Raw genomic sequence first — 19,677 nt, 5'->3', positions numbered from 1 at the left:
TTGGGAGCCAGGGAGCCCTCGCTCGGAAAACGCCGTTTTGGGCCGGATGTGCGTCCCCGGGCGAGGGGCTGTGCGCGAGGGTCCCTCCATCGCCTCCTGGCACCCCGGCAGCACCAGGAGAGTCAAACCTCCCGATTTCCGTCTGGCAGGAAATTCCAGGGTTTTTGCAAGATTTTTTTCAGCTGAAATGGAGCCACCGCTCGAAATCCTCGTGTTTCCAGCAGAGGAAATCTGCGCTAACCTCTCCGTGCCGGGGAAGTAACGCAAGGGAAAAGGGGTTTTTCTTCCAAACTGGCCAAAGCAACGGGGCCGGGAGGGGATGAGGAAGCGCTGCAAGACCCGGCATTCCCGCTGGCTCCGCGCACGTCGCGGCTCATCCGCGCCCTGCTGGCCCGCGGCACGGGAACCGGGCACCTCGCTGCGGACAGGGGCTCGACGGCACCCACGGGAGCCTCCCCCTGCACCCACGGGCCGTGCGGGGCCACCGTCCCCTCCCCGCGTGACTCACGCTCCCTTCGCCCGCTCCAACAATAGCCGGTTTCCGGACCGGCGGCTCAGCCCATCTCGCTTTCCTGTTTTCCCTCGGCCGGGCCCAGCGCAGGTCCCCCGGTTCCCCGCGTCTCCGAGCCTCATCCCAGGGTGCAGGGAAATTCCAGGGTTTTTTGCAAGCTTCATCCCGGGGCCCAGGGAAATGGTAGGTTTTTTGCAAGCCTCAGCCCAGGGTGCAGGGAAATTTCCGTTTTTTTGCAAGCCTTATCCCGGGGCGCAGGGCCAGGCATCGTTGCAGGATCCTGCCTGCACCGGGGACATTTCGCCACTCATGGATGCAGGGGAGAGCTGGAGAAACGGAGCAGCACTGGGGTCTGACCCTGGGGGGGCCCCTTTTGGCATCCCCCCCCCCTTGCACCCACACGCACCCATCAAGCGGGTGCCGGGGCAGAGCCGGCCGCAGCGAGTGGCGTGACGGGGAGGCCACGCTGCGGTTTCGCTGACGCCAGCTCGTGGCCTTTTAACCTCTGGGAAGCGAATTCTGTCAAGCGGCAGGACAACTGCAGGAGCAAAGTTTTGCGTGTATTTTGGAGGGGCCCTTTGGCCCGCTCGGTGCCCCGGGTGGCCTCGCTGCGGGGGGCTGCCCCGGGGTGGGGGGGGATCATCGCGCTTTTCGCTCCCGTTTTGCAGGCGGGGGACCAGATCTGCGAGCGGGGCTCCGATTCGGCTTAATCCTCCCGGCCCAGGGCCGCTTTTCCCCTCGCACGGCTTTCGCACGGGTGCTGCCGGTTTGCAACAGCCGCCGCAAAACAGGCTTGCAAGGCAGGACCCCCCCCCCAAAAAAAAAGAAACCACGGAGACCTGGAGGAAAATACCTGGGATTTAGCTGACGGGGTGATTGCAGGCTCCTGGGTGCACCCGCACGGCGGCATGGGAGAAACCCCCGGCTCCGTGCATGGAAAAAGCATAGTCATACATGCCTGGGCATGCACACACTGAAGAGCCGGGCATGCAGCCGCCCCGGGCTGGGCTCTGGGGAGACCCCCCCCGCCCCCCCCAGTGCTGCCCTGGCTGAGCCCTGGCAGACGCTTGCTGCCTGAGACCCGACGCTCTCATCACACCTGGCTGCAGCCCCTGCTCCCCACCAGCTCTGCTGCCTCTTCCCCTGCCAGCACCGGCTCTTGTGGGTCTCCAGCAGCTCCCGCGGGATAATGGGGGCAACGGACCCCCCCCGGACGGAGGGGAAATCACTGCCCACCATTCCCTGCATTAAAACAGTGCTGGTTAGATGGACATATGTCCCAGCCGGGCTCGGGGTCCCCGTGGCACTGGGCACCCCGGGGTGCTGCGGGGCCCCCCAGGGTGCTGGTGCCACTCCTCATCGCCCAGTAATTCCCGGTGACCTCCGTGGTGGCATGCCCAGAACCGGAGGCTCCGGGGGGGAGCAGGGGGGTCCCCACAGCTGGCGGCCCCTGCCCACCTTCCCCTTTCCGAACCCCCCGGAGCAAAAAAGGGGCTGCAAATCCCCGGCCGCCCACGAAGCCGCTGCTTGTCCTCCGTGGCCAAGGCGGCCCTGGGTGCCGGAACACTGTTCAAAAAAGCAAAGTTTGGGGCTTCTCTTTTTTTTTCCCCATCTTTTCTGCTGTTTTGCTCCAGGAGGAGCTGGATGTTGCAACGGGAGTTTGCAAAAATCTCGATTTTGCTGATTCGGGGGGAATTCAGCCCAGAGCAGGGTGCCGCCAGGGGGGCGAGTCTCCCCCGGTGTGGCGGCGGTGGGGGCCGATGCTGCAGGCCAGGGGGCCGCGTGTCACCCGGGAGCGGGGCGAGCGGCCAGGCCAGGGCGGCGCATCGCGTCGCAGCCCCCGCGCTGCGCGGCCGGTGAGGTAACGCGCCGCCAGGCTGCGGCCATTGGCCTCCGTCGCCGACGCCAACACCGCGGCCTGGGCCCGGCCCGCGCACCGAGCCCGTCCGGTCTCAGCCCGTGCGGGGCTGACGTCACGCTAAGGCGGGAGGGGGGGGTCCGTAGGCCCCCACGGCGCCTCCCGGCCCGGCGTTCACCACCCACGGGTGACGGCGGGGGGGGTCCCGCTTGGCCCACCGCCCTCCCCACCGAGCGGGGCCCCGGTGGCCTTGAGCAGCTGGTGGAGGCGAAGGGAAACAACCGCGGGGCAGGATTAAGCGCGGCTGCAGAGCGCCGAGCTGAGCACTGCCCCGCTCGTGACACGTGTGGGGGGGCCCAGCGGGCTGCGGCGGGCGGGGGCCGCGGGGGGGTGGGGGCGGGGCCCCGCGAGCCGCGGCGCTGCCGAAGCGATTAAGGGAACAACAACAACACCCAGGGCCTCGGCTCGGCTCGGCTCGGCCCGGATCGGCTCGGCTCGGCCCCGCTCGGCTCGGCTCGGCTCGGCCCCGCTCGGCTCGGCTCGGCCCGGCCCGGCCCGTCGGGGCGGCACCGCGCGGGGCCCCTGTTTATATCCGCGCGTTGACGCAGCGCGGCCGCCGCGAAACGCCCCTGCGCGGGGAGGGCGGAGGGGGCCCGTGGGTGCGGGGCAGGAGGGAGGGAAGGAGGGGGGGTGCTCGGGGGGGGTCCCCGTCCCTGGGTGCCGTACGGGGGGGGGGTTCCTCGAGAGGGGGGGTGTCCCTGTCCCGGGTGCAACAGAGGGGGTCACCCGACGGGGTGTCCCCGTCCCCGGGTGCAGCAGAGCGGGGTGCCCGGGGGGGGTGTCCCCGTCCCCCGGTGCAGCGCAGGGGGGCACCCCAGCTGCAGCACGGCGGGGGGAGGGGGGTGTCGGGGCCCCCCCGGAGCCGCGGCGGCGGGGGGCGGAGCGGCGGGGCCGGGGCGGAGCGGGGCGGAGCGGGCGGCGGGGCCGGGGCGCCGCTATAAAGCGCGGCGGGGCGGCGGCGGCGCGTCCCCTCCCGGCGGCGGAGCGGAGCGGAGCGGGCGGCGCTGCGGTACCATCAGCAGCGGCGGCGGCGGCACTGCGGGGCCGCGCGGTGAGCAGGGCCGCGGGGGGCGGCAGCGGCGGCGCGGGGGGGGCGGCGGCAGCGCCGCGCTGACCCGCTGCTCTCCCCGCAGGTCTGCAGCCAGCGCCCGGACCGGCTCCAGCTCTGCTCCCCCCTCCCCGCCTCCTCCCCCCCCCGCAGTTTTTATTCGCACCCCCCCGTTTTGTGCCAGCAACGCCGCCCCCCTCCGCCCCCCCTCCCCGCAGCAAAATGGTGCAGAAGAAACCCGAAATCCAAGGTTTCCACCGCTCCTTCAAGGTAAAGAAAGGCTGGCGGCGTCCCGTCGCGCGTCGCCGTCGGGCGGAGCCGCGATCCCGGGCGGGCGGCGGGGCCCCGGTGGCGGCGGCGGCGGCCGGGCCGCATCCTGCGTGCTGCAGTGCGCCGCGTTGCATCACCTGCCGCCGGGCCGCGAGCTTCCTCCTTTGTGTCACGCCACTCGCGCTCCCCCGAAAACCACCTGAAGGAAGGAAGCGCCCGTCACGTTGCTGTTAAAACCCAACCGGGGGGTTAATTCTGCCACCGCCTGGAAGGGAGCTGTTAGGTGTCAGGGGCGTTGGGCGCCCGCCCCCCCGGGGGGGGGATGTTGGGGTGCTGCAACCCCCCCCCCCCAGGGAAAAGGAGCTGGAAGAGCGACGGCTGGGGACCCGCTTGCAGGATTTAGCCCGAGCACCCACGTCGCGGGGGGGGGTTTCCCTCTCTATTGCAGCAGCAGCAGCAGCAGCGGTGGCAGCTCCCTCCTGGCCGGGCTGGTTTGCACCGAGCGGTCGAGCCGTGGCTGCGGCTGCGGCTCCGGTGCGCGCGCGGGGGCGGGCGCGGGCGCGGGTGGCCCCGCGGCGCGGGGAGGCGCTGGCCGGGAGCCCCGGCGCTGGCGCCCGCCCAAGGGCCCCATCAGGCTCCGTCAATCTCGGCGCCCGGTTGCGCAAGCAGCTCGCGCCGGGGCCAAATCCTGCTGCTGGCGGGGCTGGGGATGGGACCGGGGGGGGGGTGAAAGCGGTGCGGAGCGCGTGTTCCCCCTGCCCCGGCCCGGGGGGGGCGCGTGCGGCTCCCGGCGCATCCCAGCGCAGCCCCTTTTCCTGGGTTTTCCCGGCCCGGGGGGGCGCGTGCAGCCCCTGGTGCATCCCGTCGAGAGCAGCTCATCCCAGCGCAGCCCCTTTTCCTGGGTTTTCCCGGCCTGGGGGGGTGCGTGCAGCCCCTGGTGCATCCCGTCGAGGGCGGCTCATCCCAGCGCAGCCCCTTTTCCTGGGTTTTCCCAGCTCGGGGGGCTGCGGGGAGCCTTTTCCCTGGCAGCGCCGTTTCTGCCGAGCAGGGCCATGAAGCCGGCTCGGGGTGCCGGGATCCTTGCTTAGTTTGGCCCCGAAGGCTTTGAGGGATGCCGGGAGATCACCCGAAACCTGCTCCATTTGCTTGAACTGACACCGAATTTCACTTTTAAGGGGTTTTCCTGGGTGTTTTCTTCTTTTTTTTGCTTCCCCCCCCCCCCCCCCCCCGGGGCCTTCGGAGGCCGGAGCGTGCCGGAGGCGCTGATGGAGGCAGCGTTCAAGCGGCGACGTTCACTCGGGGGCCTCCCCGCTCCCGAACCTTTTGCGCACCCATCCGGAGGAGCCCACCCCTACCCTCCCTGGCACGCGTGGGCCCTCGGGGCCTGGTCCTGCCTGACCGGTGGTGAACGGGGCCAAATCCACCCTCCACTGCCGGCCGCCTCCCGGGGCTTGCCGGAGCATGGCGGCCATCCAAGAGCAGCGGCAGGAGGCAACAGGCGCTTTCTAGCTGCTTCCAGCCGTGGCAGCCGTGCGTGCCGGGGAGGGGGGGGGTTAGCTGCTTCCCGGGACTCGATCCGGGCTGGCGCCCTTCCCGGGCGCTGGGGCATCGGGGCGGGTTTGGAAATGCTCCGGAGAAATCCGCCTCCACCCAAACGGCTTTCGTAACCCCGGAGAGGCTGGGGCCTTCTCGCCTTGCCGGAGCGGGGCATGCAGGCGCTCTCCTTTCCGCTGGCGGGTGGTGTCCCGGCGTCCCCTGCGAGTGAGGGGTGCCCAGGGGGCCGGTGCTGGGTGCCATTGGGGGGGGATCAGGTTTTCCCATGCTCTTCCTCAGCAGTTGCCCATCCCGGGGAGGCTTTGGGGTGGGCGCAGAGGATAAATCCTGGCCTGATCCTGCTCCAAAGGAGCTCAGACGTCCCGGCAGGATCTTGGGGCTGAGCATTGTTGGCTGGGGACCAAAGCGCAGGGGCCCGCGGTGGCACGGGGAGCTGCCTCCGTGGCTTGGGTGACCTCCATGCCACCGGCATGGGGAAGGGAGCAGGGTGCCGCCGTGGGTGCTCTATATTTACCCGCCGCCGTGCAGCAGGGCATCTCGCCCTGACATTTCCCCAGCGGAGCCGGGCCGAGCAGGCTCCAGCCCGCCGTGACCTTGCGGTGAGCGCGGAGGACGCGCTTGCGCCCGGCGGCGGCCAAGGCTGGCCTGGGAAGCGCTGTGAGGAGCTCTGGCCGGGGTGGTTTGCTGGTTTGGGGTTCTCCCCGCCAAGCCCATGGGGCCCGGTGGCTTGTTTTCCTCCATGCGGTTCAGATGTAGGTGGAGATTTGGGGTTGGGTTGGCGCGGCCGGCCCCGCGGCCACTCCTTGTCCCCCTGCGCCGCGCTAGGGCTGGCCTGGAGGCACGTGCCCAGAGCATCGTCCCTGGCAAGAGATATGTTCAAAGCCTTCCTCCTCCTCCTCCTCTTGCCGTCTTGGCTTGGGGCTCCTCTGCTGTAGCAGCACCTGGTATCTCGGTCCCGTGGGGACGAGCAGGTAGCCGGCTCGCCGGGGTGAGTGGGGCAGGGTGCCAAACCAGGTGTGCGTTGAGATCCTTGTCTTGGGCCACCCTCGTGGTGGCTCCGCTCGTCACGGGGGGCCAACGTGGACATCCTGGGGCCGGGCCGCTGCCACCTCACTCTTGTTCTTGCCGCCCACAGGGCCAAAACCCCTTCGATCTGGAGTTCGACCAGTCCAACCACCTGGAGTCCGTCTTCAACTTCGAGTGCCCGCCCCGTCCCGGTGAGCGCAGGGGCGAGGGGCAGCGCTGGGGGGGCGCGTGGGGCGGGCCAGGCCACAGTCCCCCGGGAGCCTCACGCCGGGCGCCTTTGCTGTGCCGCAGACATGCCGTCGAGCCAACCCATCGATATCCCCGACGCCAAGAAAAGGAACAAGAAGAAGAAGCGCTGCAGAGCCACCGACAGCTTCTCCGGCAGGTTCGAAGGTGAGCGTGGGGCGAGCAAGGCGAGACGCCGGGGTGCCTTTCGGGACTGACCCGACGTCCCCGGGGAGGGTGACGGCGTCGAGCCGGCGGGGACGCGAGGGGCGTGCGGTGCTTTGCCGCCTGCGGAGGCTGACGGGAGCCCCGCTCCGCCAGATGTTTACCAGCTGCAGGAGGAGGTGCTCGGCGAAGGCGCTCACGCCCGAGTCCAGTCCTGCATTAACCTCATCACCAACAAGGAGTACGCGGTGAAGGTGAGGCTCCGCGCTGGCGCTGCCCACCGGCCTCCGGTCCCACCCCGTGCCTCGGTTTCCCCCTCCGCCCCTCGGGCTGTCCTGATCCCCCGAGCGGTGTGACCGTGTGGAGCCGGGCGCGGGGAACTGCCGTTATCGGCGCCCCGTTGGCATCGCTGCTGCGGTGCCTTGGCAAAGGGGCTGCCGCCTCCGGAGAAGGGAAACACGGTGTTTTTCCCTCCACCGAGGAGCAGCCGTGACCGTTTGCAGGTCTCCGGTGGCCTCGAGCCAAGGGGACAGCGCAGCCCTTCAAGCAGCCCCGTGCCACCTGGCGTCAGGGCTTGCAGGCAAAATCCTGCTGGACTTCGGGGCGTAGAGCTGGGAAAAGGTGGCCCAGATGCTCCAGCAAGCAAAGTGCGATAGGAGCCTCGTCCCCCCCCTCCATCGCCCCGCCGGGGTTTCGGGGTGTCGTCAGGGCCGGGGTTGCCGGGCCGCTTGCCGAAGCTGGGCGGCAGAGCGCCTCCTCGCCGGCTCCCGCTCCGCATCCCGGCGGCGGGAGCCCCCGGAGCGGGACTGAGGGGCCCTTCTCTGCAGCCGGCGAAGCGCCTGGCTCGGCCGCGCGCGCGTCGCGCGAACCTCTCCCTGGCGCGGGCCCCGCCGCTGCCGGGCGGCCGCGGGAAGAGCCGGCTTGGCACCGCTGCCTGGGAGGGGAACAGCCTGTTCCGCAGCCTTAACCCCTTCGGGCACCGCCGGCGGCTCCACGCGGCTCCAACCTGGCCTCTCGCTGTCCCCTCTGGGTCCCCGGCGCTGCTGAGCGCCCGCCTGGCTTGGGGTGCAGCTGCTGCCAGCCCCGTCGCCCCCCCAACCTGTTTCTAAGCCTCCCCCCCGTCTCCTTTTGCATTTCAGATCATCGAAAAGCGCCTGGGACACATCCGGAGCAGGGTCTTCCGGGAGGTGGAGATGTTGTATCAGTGCCAAGGACACAGGTACCGTGGGCGAGGCGACGGCCTTCGTGGTTGGGGGGGCACGCTGAGGCCTGGCTCAACCTTGGGACACCCATGGGATCCAACCCGCTGCTCTCCCGGGTGTCCTCGCAGGAACGTCCTGGAGCTGATCGAGTTCTTCGAGGAGGAGGATCGGTTTTACCTGGTGTTTGAGAAGATGCGGGGAGGTGAGCGCGCCATGGCGTTAGCCGCCGTTTTCCCCCATCCCGGGAGAGGTGGCTGCGAGGCGCCGGGCTTCCTCGGCAAATTTGCAAAACCTCGGCAAAACCTGCAAAATTGCCCGAATCCGAGCGGTTGGGGAGGAGCTGGGCCGGGAACCGCGGGAGCTGTGTGCCGAGCGGCCGCTCTCTCCTCTCGCCCGGCCCCAGGCTCTATCCTGACCCACATCCATCGGAGGCGCCACTTCAACGAGCTCGAGGCCAGCGTGGTGGTGCAGGATATCGCCAGCGCCCTCAACTTTTTGCACAACAAAGGTGAGTTGGGAAGCGCCGGGGCCGGAACGGTGGCACGGCCGGATCCTCTGCAGTGCCGTCGTGGCCGGGCCCGGCTCCGGCACGAAGCTTCTTGCGGCGCCAAGCCGCTGCCCCTCGCTCAGCCCCTTCCTCCGCTTGGGCCCGGCCGGCAGCGCTTTTGCCCTCTGCCGTGGGGCTGTCCCCAAATTGGGGGGATATTTTTTCCCCCTGACTTTGCTTTCTTTAATTTTTCCTCCCGCCAGGAATAGCGCACAGGGATTTAAAACCGGAAAATATTCTCTGCGAGAGCCCCGACCAGGTGAGCGGCCGGCCGGGGGGGCGCAGGGGAGGCCGCTCGCGTCTCCCGACCCCGATTAGCGCCGGGGCGGCGAAGGCAGGGCCGCGGCGGGAGCTGCCGAGGCCGGGGGTAACCGGCGGCTCCTCCTCTTCCCGGGCCAGGTTTCCCCGGTGAAGATCTGCGATTTCGACCTGGGAAGCGGCATCAAGCTCAACGGCGACTGCTCGCCCATCTCCACCCCGGAGCTGCTCACCCCGGTGAGTGCGCGCGCACGTGCCCCCCCGCCGGCCCCGGCTTTCGGAGACCCTCGCCACCGCGGCGCCCTGGCCCCTATTGGGGTGCAGCGGGGGGGATGCAAAGCCGGGGGGGGGCTGGTGAGACTCGGGATCCCCGGAGCGGGAAGGGGGGCTGTGGGATGCCTGGCTCGGCCGAGCGCCGAAGCCGGCACGCGGGGAGCCCCCGGGGCCCTTATCGGCACGGCGCAGGCTCCCGCGAGCCCAGGGCGTCACCCCGGGGAGGGGGGGGGTGTTTTGGCCCCGGCTCACGTGCCGCGGGAGGCTGACGCAACGCCGGGCACGTCGCGCCGGTGGTGGGGGGCTGTGCACAGCATCCCCAAAACACCCCAGCACGCTGCCGCGGTGTTATCGCCCCATCCTGCCTTTTGCCCCTCTGCCGGTGCGAGCTCTGGATTTCATAGGTGTAGCAAGTTCCCAGTTCTCTGCTCTCTGGGGCCCGGAGGGTTAAAGCTTCGCAGCTCAAAGGCTTTTTTTTTTTTAATTCCTGTGGCATCAGCTGTTCTGCGCTTGCCGAGGCCTCTCGTTACAGGGCTGATTATCTGTTTGCCGCAGCTTTTTTTTCGTCCCCTCGTCACAAGGCCCGTGTGGGCTGACGGGTCACGTGAGCTGGAAAGCCCCAGACGATCCCGGCGGAGGGAGGGAGAGAGGCCGAGGAGACATCTGCGCCTCTCCTTACATCAGCGATTAACCCCTGCGGCCCTGGAGCTCGGCTCCTCCGGTGGCCGCCCCGCGTCCGGGTGGAGGAACAAGCAGAGCAGGATTTTTTTTTAATTTTTATTTACTTATTCTTCCCCCCGTGGCGCTTGGCCGCTGCGGCTTCTCCCGCTTGCCAGGCCGATGCCTCAATTAACCTCTTTGTCCCGGCCGTGCGGCCGGCGCGGATGCTCCTTTGCATCCCAGGGCTTGGCCACAGCAGTGCCGGGAGCCTCAGGGATGTCCGGCGGGGAATCGTGTCCCTCTGAGCCAGCGAGCAGCACTTGCTTTTTTTTTTTTGCTTTTTTTTGCTTTCTTTCTTTTTTTTGGGGGGGTGGGATGGATGGTTGCAGTGGCTCCTGGTTGGGGTGACCCTTTGCCGCAATTCCTGGGAGAAACGAGTCTTTGCCGGCCCCGGGGGAAACGGGGCAGAATCCGGGTCTGGCACCGGTTTTGGGAGGAAGGGCTCGCCCCAAACCGGCCGCCTTCGCCCCGCAGTGCGGCTCCGCCGAGTACATGGCCCCGGAGGTGGTGGAGGCCTTCAACGAGGAGGCGTCCATCTACGACAAGCGCTGCGACCTGTGGAGCCTGGGCGTCATCCTCTACATCATGCTGAGCGGCTACCCACCCTTCGTGGGCCACTGCGGCTCCGACTGCGGCTGGGACCGCGGCGAGGCCTGCCATACCTGCCAGGTGAGGTGGCCCTGGGCCCCATGGTGGGTGGTGGTGGGGGGTGGTGGTGGTGGCCCTGGGCCCCATGGTGGTGGGTGGTGGTGGTGGTGGCCCTGGGCCCTGTGATTGTGGTGGTGGGTGGTGGTGGTGGTGGCCCTGGGCCCCATGGTGGTGCTGGTGGCAGTAGGGGTGGCGGGCCTGGGCCCCATGATGGTGGTGGTGGTGGTGGTGGCGGCAGTGGGGGTGGGCCCGGGCCCTATGATAGTGCTGGTGGGTGGTGGTGGTGGCCCTGGGCCCCATGATGGTGGTGGTGGGTGGTGGTGGTGGTGGGCTCTGGGCCTCGTGGTGGTGGTGGCGGCCCTGGGCCCCATGGTGGTGCTGGCGGCAGTGGGGGGGGCAGGCCCTGGGCCCCGTGCTGGTGTGTGGTGGTGGGCCCAGGCCCCATGGTGGTGGCGGTGGTGGGCCCGGGCCCTATGATAGTGGTGGTGGGTGTGGTGGTGGCGGGCCGTGGCCCTGGGCCCCATGATGGTGGTGGTGGGTGGTGGTGGTGGCCCTGGGCCCCCCATGGTGGTGGTGGGTCTGGGCCCTATGATGGGGGTGGTGGTGGGTGGTGGCAGCAGGCCCGGGCCCACTGACACCCCCCTGTCACCCCCGTCACAGAACATGCTCTTTGAGAGCATCCAGGAAGGCAAGTACGAGTTTCCTGACAAGGACTGGGCGCACATCTCCTTCGGAGCCAAAGACCTCATTTCCAAGCTGCTGGTGAGGGACGCCAAGAAGCGGCTCAGTGCGGCCCAGGTCCTGGAGCACCCGTGGGTGCAGGGGGTGAGTGCCCAGCGCCCCGTGGCCCTGCCCCAGCGAAGCTCCTGGTGGTGGTGGGGACCAGGTGCTAACCCGCCTCCGTTTCGTTGCAGTGCGCCCCGGATAACACCCTGCCCACCCCCATCATCCTGCAGAGGTGAGCGAGGCCCCCCCAAAAACCCCGTTGCCCTCACCGCTTTGCGGGGACGAGGTCGGCGTCGGGCTTTCGGACGTCGCCCAACCAACCCAACCTCGGTCTCCTCCGGCAGGAACAGCAGTGCCAAAGAGCTCACCTCCTTCGCCGCCGAGGCCATCGCCGTCAACCGGCAGCTGACGCGGCGCGACGAGGACGAAGAGGAGGAGGAGGAGGAGGAGGCGCCCCCCATCATCATCAAAGCTACCTCATGGGCCATGCAGCTCTCTCCCCCCTCCGAGTCCAAGCTGGCCAAGCGGCGGCAGAAGAGCAGCCTGGCCAAGGCGGTGGCCGCCGGCCAGCACCTGGTGGCCCCGCCGCTGGTGCTGGTGGCCGACCAGGCCTGAGCGCTCCCCCGCCGCGCCTCTGCGTGCTGCCCCCTCTCTCTCTTCTCTTTTTTTAAAAAGGAAAAAAACAAAAAAACCCAACAAAAAAAAAAACCAACACTGTTTCTAGCTGGGGACAAGATCAGGACTCTTCCCTGTTGGCTGGTTTCCAAGGTTTTGCTGATCTTGTAAGTCCTGGGGGTGGGAGGGTTTGTTTAAGATCTATTTTTTCTTTTTTTCCTTCTTTTTCTAAGGTATTAAATCAAGCGTGAGGTTGCTTCACCCAGAGCACATTCAAGGACGCCCGACAGACGCACGGACTTTTGTTTCTTGACTCTTGGTTTCTCCTCCGACTTATTATTTCCCCCCACCACCACCACTTCTCCCGACACCAAAGGACTCTTTGTACCCGCGGCCGCTTTGGTGATTTCGGCTCGTTTCGTACTGTGAACAAAAGGCCCTCGGTCGCGTTTTCGGCAACGGCGGTGGCATCCTCGCCGCGGCTGCAGGTTTCTCGCTGGTCTTCTTCGGGGTGGTGGTGGGGGGGTCGATCCTATCGGGCGAGCGGACGAAACCCAGCCAGGAGGCGAAGGAGAAAAGCCGGGGGGAGTTTTGCCGGCGCGGAGAGCCGTCGCCCGCGAGGGAGCAGGGACCTGCCGAGGTGCCGTCTCTCCCTGGCTCGGAGCCGCCCCCCCTTGGCAGCCTGCTTCAAAATAAGCTATTTCCCCCCCCCTTTTTATTATTATTATTATTATTATTGGTTTTAAATTGCTAACTGGGCTTTTATCCAGAGCCGGCACAGAGAAACGTCTTCCTCGGCGCCCCTGCCCTGCGCGGCGGGCTGGTGCCGCTGAGCGGCTCCCGGGGGGGGACTCGGGGTGGCGGGGGCTCGGAGGGGCCCCCCCGAAATTGGGGACGGCGGCCGTTTGGGCGACGCTCGGCGCTTTCGGCGAGGGGGCTCGCCGGCAGCCTGAGCGCGCGGCGAGGTCTCCGGGGCGGCAAAAAGCCAGCAAAAAAACCCTTTTTTTTGGGTGGGGGTGGGGGGGGGATTATTTTTGGGGGGAGCTTTGGCCAGAGGGGCGACCTGGCGTGGCTTTGGGCTGGCCCCAAGCACGTGCATGTGCATGCGTGTCCCCCTCCGGCAGCGAACCGCCGAGCTGAGCCCGCCGCCGTCCCCTCCGCCTCCCTTCCCGGCCCAAAACCCTCTGCCCCCCCCCCCCCAACCCCACCCCAGGGCCGCGGGGAGGGAAACCGCCCCCCCCTCGTTATCTATCTCCCTTTCGCGCTCGACGCTTTGAGCTTTATATTTTGGGAAAAGCAACCTCGTGCCCTTGGCGCGCGGCGTGTGCGGCGGGAGGTTTAGGGGAGCGCGCTCGGAGCCGGGAAGAGCCTCCCCGGGGGCTTCGGTCCGAGACGGTCGCCGTCTCAGAATAAAGTTCTCCGTTGTAGTTGAAGACTGCTGACAGCAATACTATGCAATCTATGTTGTTGGGGGCGCTTTTTTTGTTGTTTGTGTTTTCGTTTTCAGGGAGGCGCGCGCGCGAATTGGCGCGGGAGGCGATGGCGTCGGGTGCCGACGGCGGCGGGGGGGAAAGGACCGGCGATTTTTTTTTTTCTTGGCCCTTCCCGGGGCAGCGCCGGCTCCCCCGAAACCGCCTCGCACTTACGATCTTCCCCCCCTTCCTCCGGGTGCCCCCGACTGCTCGGAATTGGGGGGCAGCACCGGGCACCTGCCCCCCCCCCCCCCGAGCAGGTTGCGACGCCCTGAAAGGTCTCTTTAAAGGAGGGGGGGGGGAAATCCATCTTGATTGTACATTGTTACTTTTTATAGCTTATTTTGTTTTATCAGTTGTAGATAATTCCTTGTTGTCTTATATTAAGAAATACTTGAATGATGTACAGTACGCGATGCCTTGAGCTGGTGTTGTGAAAGCTGTTGTTAATGCTGCGCGCCGCAGCCTGTGTCGTTTTTTTCTTCTTTTTTTTTAAATTGTGGGAAGGGGATGGTGGGGGAACGTCTCTGAATTTTTCTCCCCCCCCCCCCCCCCCCGTGCTTTTCTGGGCAAACCAAGCTTCCCACCTGGAAGATCTATCTTTATATATACACCCTTGCGAAAGGCTCGTGCGGGGCACGTCCTCGTCGTTCGAGTCCCGGCCGCCCCGAAACGCTGCGGGAGCTTTTTCCGGGCGCTGCTTGGGCCCGGCTTGGCTTAACCAGCCCTTTTTTTCGGCTCGGTGGCCGGGTTTGGAAGGGGGACAGCGGCGAAGGGCGGCTTGTCCGCGCCGCCGTCGCCTCTCCCGGGGCTGCTTTCCCGACAGATGCTCCCCCCGACCTGCTCGGCAGCACCCGGCTGCCCCCTTCCTCACCGCAGCCCTTCACCCGCCTCTTTGGGCTCTTGCAAAGCCTTTCCCACCCCGAAAAGCATCTGTCCTGGAAACCACCTTAAGTCCTTTTTATTTTTCTTTTTTTTTTTTCTTTTTTTTTTTTCCTCTTTGTTTTAAGCTGGAAACTTTAAGCGTTTTGGCTTCCCCCCTCCCCATCCCCCTGTCGGCCGACTAACTCGACTTAGAACTGGTTAGAAACTTTTACTGTGAAGCTAACTTTTTTTGTTTTGTTTTGTTTTTAATCAATACGGGAGAAACTTTTCTCCGCTTTACAACCGATGAAGACTGCCAAAGCTGGTTCGACAAGAGTCACGTGAACGCGCACTGTTGGTTTGTACCACGGCAGCCTCCGGTCGGGGCGGGGGGCTGGCTTGAAAATTGAAAACAGACTTAAACAAACAAAAAAAATTAAAAAGGAAAAAAAAAAACAAAAAACAAGCACTTTACTGTATGTACCAGGTGAACTGATACAGCTGAATTGAAGTTTTCCTTTATAACAATTGTTGATGCCAGAATTTTGTATTCTGTTTTGTAAGGATTTAATAAAAATGCCTTGAGACCTACGTGAGAAGGTGGCTTCGTGCGTCTGCTTTGCTCCTGTGCCCTAATTCCTAAATTAGGGGGAGGAATTGGGTGCTGATTTATGGGGGAAGGCCGGGGCTGGCCGAGGAGCGGGCCGGGACCCTGCGGGAAAGATGCTGGTGGCCCCAATTGCTTTTCCCTAGAGGTGGTGGTGGGAGTGAGATACCTGGAGAGAATTGCCTTGAAGGGGTTGAGCTTGACTTATTTAAGCCCAGCTCTGTCTCTTGGTGCCCAAATGCAGCTCTGGATAGTCGCAGGCTGTCTGCGAGGTGGTTGGAGTTAGGACTGGAGTTGCAGGAGAGGCTATTTTGGACCGGTCCTGCCGGGCCGTCAGGTCCCGGCTCTGCAAGCCAGAAGCATGAGCTGGCGGCGGCTCCAGCCCTGACTCACTTCTCCCAGCCCGGTGGCGTGAGCCTTCGGGTGCCCCAAATAGGGTGCGGGAGCGTCACCGTGCAGCGCCGTGCACGGTGCTGCCTCCCGGCCGGGGCTGCAGAGGAGGCGCTGGGCTTTTGGGACGGCTTCCCCCCCCCCCGGTCCCTGGCACTATCGGCCCCCTCTGCCTTGGGGAGAGGGATCTGCTGGGCTGGGGAGGGGGAAACTGAGGCAAGAAGTGAGTGCATAATAAAAATAAATGAATTAAAAGGTGGTGGGGATCTTGGGGACGGGTAAGCACACAGGGGCAGAGGAGAAAGCAAGCTGGGGATCGGCAGGCAGCGAAGGGCTGCAGGAGCCCTGGCTTGCTTTGTTCCACGGCCAGGGAAGACCTGATTTAATTTATTTCATGTAATTTAATTTTTGAAGCATGTTCTGGCCCAGGAAGAAGGTTTCCAGCCTGGTGCTGGGGGAGCTGCGAGCCAACCCGCTGTACTCAGATATTGTGTCTGGGTTAGGATGCAGGTTGGAGCAGCACAAAGCCCATCCACTCCGTTACGTCCTGCGCGTTTGGCAGGTCCGAGCCCTCTCCGTGGGGAGAGGACTCGCAGGCTGGCGTCCCGCCGTGTGGAGCAAAGCGATTGCTCCCTCCCGTGCCTGGAGCCACTGCAGCACGTCCAGGCGATCCCGAACATTTTAGCAGCGTCCTGCTGGCCAATTTCCCTTTCCTCATCTTCCTCCCTTGCACATCCTGCTCTCCCAGACCTTCCCCGCTCACGTGTTGTCTCACCTGGGCTTGAGCCCTCAAATCGCTGCTCCTCAAACCCTTCCTTCTCCTGCCCTTTGCTCGCGGTCTGTCCCACAAACTGCCCTCCCATCGTCACCCATATCCCGGGCCTCGCTGCTGAGGCCGGTTTGGATTTTATTTTTTAATCTCATTGCAAAATTTCCTCCCGTGGTGGCCCTTCCTTTCCCTGGCGTCCCCACCCCCAGAAAGCACCCGCTGGTTGGAAACCCCTTCGCCGCACGTGCGGAGAAGGGCAGCGCTGAAAACAGACCCGCGCTGAATTAAAATAACCCGCGGCGCTCAGTTGCTCGAGCATTGTCCCAAAATAGGCTCTCCTGCTGGGCGACGGGCGATATAAATAAGCCTGCAGCACCACGCGCTGCAGAAACGCTCCGCGCAGGAGCGGAGGCGAGCCGATGGAGCCCGCGCCGGCCGGCACCACCACGGGAGCCAAGGGTGCAAGCAGAGCAGCTTGGGGTGCCTGTGCGGCTTCTCCAGCTTTCTGGATTTAACGGAGACGTCGGCTCCGAGCAGAGCGGCCGTGGCGCTTGGACCGCCAGCAGGATCGTGCCCAGCTTCGGTGCGGACGTGGCGACCGGGGGCGGCCAGACCTCGAGGAGGGGGAGCAGGCGGATGAAGCATCTTCATCCTTTCAGGGGGAATGAGCCTGGCTCTACAGACAGCAGAAGATCTGGGTGAAGCTCCAAAGTCTTGATTCATTGACTGATCACTTGGAAACAACCCCCCCAAAAAAATCAACCTGAAGGATGCAGGTTCCCTCAGCCCCAAACTCCTCTCCTAAATGTGCGGTGAGCCCCCAAACCACCCCGGCCACGAGGAGAGGAGGGAGGGAAGGGATGTTCTGCATCGAACAAAATGGTTTGTTTTCCTTTTTGTGCTTTTAAAGGGCTCTGTGGGGTGGTGGTTGGGGGGGGGGGGGGGGGGGAGAAGCAGTGCGATGTTTGCAGTGATTTCCCCCCCCTGGCTCCTGTCCAGGCAACCAAAACAAACTGGTTTGACTTTTTTTTTCTTTTTTTGGTGCTGTTTCAGTTGTCATTTTGGGGGATGATTTGTAGATGTCCAGGTTCTCCTCCCATGACCAGCTCTCTCTCGAGGACCGGGGGGGTGGGGGGGGCACCCTCTGGCCAGCACTGCCGGGACCTTTACAGGATCTCTGAGTCCTGGAAAACGGAGGAAAAAGCCCGAGCACGTTGGCATGGCCCTGCGCGCCATAGTGGCACTGCCCACGGCCGGAGCGCGGCGCGGGGCTGGCGAGTCAGGGTCTCACCTGTTGGAAGGTTTAACTAAAAGCTTATTCCTAAGGCATGAGGTTTGGCAAGGTTCATTTCATCCCTACGCTTGCTAACACCTAAGACGCGCCTGTCCCAGTTCTCCTGGGAGTTTGCTTTATTCTTAATTATAACCCCTTTTGGAATGAGTTGCTCAGCCAGGTTAGTCTAGCTACATAGTCCTTTGCTTGGGCTATATATTCCAAATATATATTTTTTTGCCTCTACAAGTCAAAGAAATGTCAGGTGGCCTCTGCCATCAAGCTCTCCGGTTGCACTGTTTTCACTGTCCTCATCAGCTTGCAGCTTGCAACCGAGGACCTTTATTTCCAGCCCCGTATTTGGGCAGCCTTCACCGATGGAATTAAACTGACTCCTCCACCCAGAGCTATTACTATGGCGAGGGTTTCTATCGTATTATGATTCCTTATCAAAACCCAGCCGAAAATAGCGCTGCCTTTCGCTGAGTGCCTGATTTGTGAAGAAATCTGTTGGCTATCACATCCAGGAATAACAGAGCTTTACCATTTTGAGGAGCGTTTGTGCTCAGATTTATTTCTGGGCTGTTGAAGGCTCCCATATAGCGCTGTTCTGGACTGCATTTCTTTGTCTGATAACGCTGCGGCGATCATTAGTGCTTTGGTCCTGGGACGCCGTAGCAAACACCTTGCCCCATCTCACAGAGCTTGTTTTATGCTCCTTTGCCAAGGTGACAGTGACCCAAATGGATTTCTGTGCTATCCATATTATCTCTTCTTATTTTTGTGTTTCTTTACGCTGGGCCTGGTTTTAGCCGCTGGATCCCACCACGATATGAATCATTCTTATTCATCACATGGTGAATAAATAGGATTTGTCTAAGGAGCTGCGGCACGGCCCATATGATGAGTAGAGGTGCCCAGGAGCTTGGAGTTGAACGGCTTGAACGGCTCCAAACGCGATCAGCGGGGAGCGATCGCCTGCCCCATACCCCTTGCCAGGCCCCAAACCAGCAGGAGGGCTCTAGAGGGGGTGTCGAACCCCTTCCTTGCGTGTCGGAGAAGCAGGCACCCTCTCTGCGAGACGCACCAACCCTTGGAGACATTGTTTCTTGAGGACGGCCCAGCCTTGGATTTGCTGGGGTTTAGGAGGGGGAATACAGCGGGAGGAAGACTTTGTCCTCCTCCACCTCTGTCCCCATTAGCAGTGGTTGGGTGGATGTTCACGCACTTCCCAGCACAGGGCAGCCCTCGGCCAGGGCTTCTTCTGACCCTCATGGAGCTGAAGGGCTGCGGGGACACAGCGGCCGGTGCCCATCTGCCCTGGGAAAAGCCAACCAGGGTGCGAGAAATCGTAGCGTCCAGGTCTTCCAGGCCTGCGCTGGGGTGCATGCAGCAGTCTTTAGCTCCCTCTAACGTTTATGGCCCGAATGAGCCATCCGACGGCCTACGAGGACCAAGCCGGGACTGGACAGACTTCGCACTGGCAGCTGCCAAATACGTGGATACCATTTTGCAGGTAAAAGTACAGTGCTAAGATGCATGGAAGCAGCCCATCCAGCAATGGGGTGCGAGTCTGCGATGTGTTGAGCAAACGGCATGAAGGACATGAAGTTTTAAACAAGATAATGGTTCTGTGTTTAATGCTCGGTTGTTATTAACATAAGAAAGATTTCAAAGGAAAAAGAAATAGGTTCCTTTAAAGTAAGGCTCTTACTCATTGCGACATGCACAGACTATACACCAAAAGGGACCATTACGATGGTCAGCTCTGAACTCCAGCCTAACTGTGGTTGCAGGAGTTTCCCAGATTAGGTCATTTGAAGCGTAACACAGCTTTAAAAAGATCCAGTAGAAACCTGCCAGTGGGGTAGATTCCACCACACCTGTACCTATTCCAGTGGTTGTCCTCCCTCCTAAAACACAGCACGGCCCTCTGGGCTGTTCTTCAACCAGTTAGCAGAACTTTTTATTTCCTCCTCTGTTAGATGCAGGGAGAGGCTATTACTGAAGTTTTTGCACCTCAGGTAGTTATGAATTGCAGCCAGCTCACCCCTTAACGTTCTTTTGGTTAAGCTACACATTGCACTTCTGGAGTTTTTCATGTCAAGGAGGGTTTTCCAAACGCATTTTTGACCAGTGTCAAAATGGGAGCTCAGGACAAACGCTCTGCTGTGTAGCTACGGGCTAACATGACCATTGCCCTTTGCTGGGGCTCTCAGGTGGCACTTCAGTACCAAAATCCTTTGTGCTGTAACACAGGACTTGAGCATGGATCTATAAACTCTGGAAAGTCTCTCATAAGGATCCCCCGCCAGACTAAGCCCTTACTTTGTCTCTACTAGAACCCGTCTGTGTATATTTGTTTAACATTACTATATGTAATGCAGCAGGAATATGTATTTGAGAACATGATACAAAGCCAGACTGGCAGCTCTCGACCAAAAACAACGGTGTAATAATATCACTGGGCTATGCCACGGCAATGGCTGGCTATAGCGATTGATCTCCGAGAATCCCAAGCGATGCAAGAGTCTCCAAGCCTCGAATCAATATAAATAGCATGTCATCGTGTATTAAAGAAATGATAAGGCAAAAC

The 19,677-nt window shown here is 63.1% G+C and overlaps 1 protein-coding gene across 1 annotated transcript; it reads left to right on the top strand.

Annotated features, from left to right (window-relative positions):
• Positions 1-3,662: 3,662 nt before the first annotated feature.
• On the top strand, positions 3,663-11,784 carry MKNK2 (MAPK interacting serine/threonine kinase 2). The gene is made up of 13 exons (XM_067312600.1): positions 3,663-3,747; positions 6,437-6,518; positions 6,619-6,720; positions 6,874-6,971; positions 7,857-7,936; positions 8,048-8,121; positions 8,323-8,427; positions 8,670-8,725; positions 8,866-8,961; positions 10,192-10,386; positions 11,026-11,190; positions 11,280-11,323; positions 11,436-11,784. The coding sequence occupies exons 1-13, from the start codon at positions 3,700-3,702 to the stop codon at positions 11,704-11,706; spliced, it is 1,416 nt and encodes a 471-aa protein (XP_067168701.1). The 5' UTR covers positions 3,663-3,699; the 3' UTR covers positions 11,707-11,784.
• The last annotated feature ends 7,893 nt before the right edge of the window (positions 11,785-19,677 follow it).

This window comes from Apteryx mantelli, chromosome 30, assembly GCF_036417845.1.
Source record: "Apteryx mantelli isolate bAptMan1 chromosome 30, bAptMan1.hap1, whole genome shotgun sequence".
Taxonomy (NCBI): domain Eukaryota; kingdom Metazoa; phylum Chordata; class Aves; order Apterygiformes; family Apterygidae; genus Apteryx; species Apteryx mantelli.
This window is presented reverse-complemented; position numbering and strand designations above follow the sequence as displayed.

Bases quoted from the DNA above. Each gene is read 5' to 3' on its own strand.
- MKNK2 (XM_067312600.1), top strand. From the start codon at position 3,700: ATGGTGCAGAAGAAACCCGAAATCCAAGGTTTCCACCGCTCCTTCAAG. The intron at 6,519-6,618 runs GTGAGCGCAGGG...GCTGTGCCGCAG, and splicing joins CGAGTGCCCGCCCCGTCCCG to ACATGCCGTCGAGCCAACCC. The intron at 10,387-11,025 runs GTGAGGTGGCCC...CCCCCGTCACAG, and splicing joins AGGCCTGCCATACCTGCCAG to AACATGCTCTTTGAGAGCAT.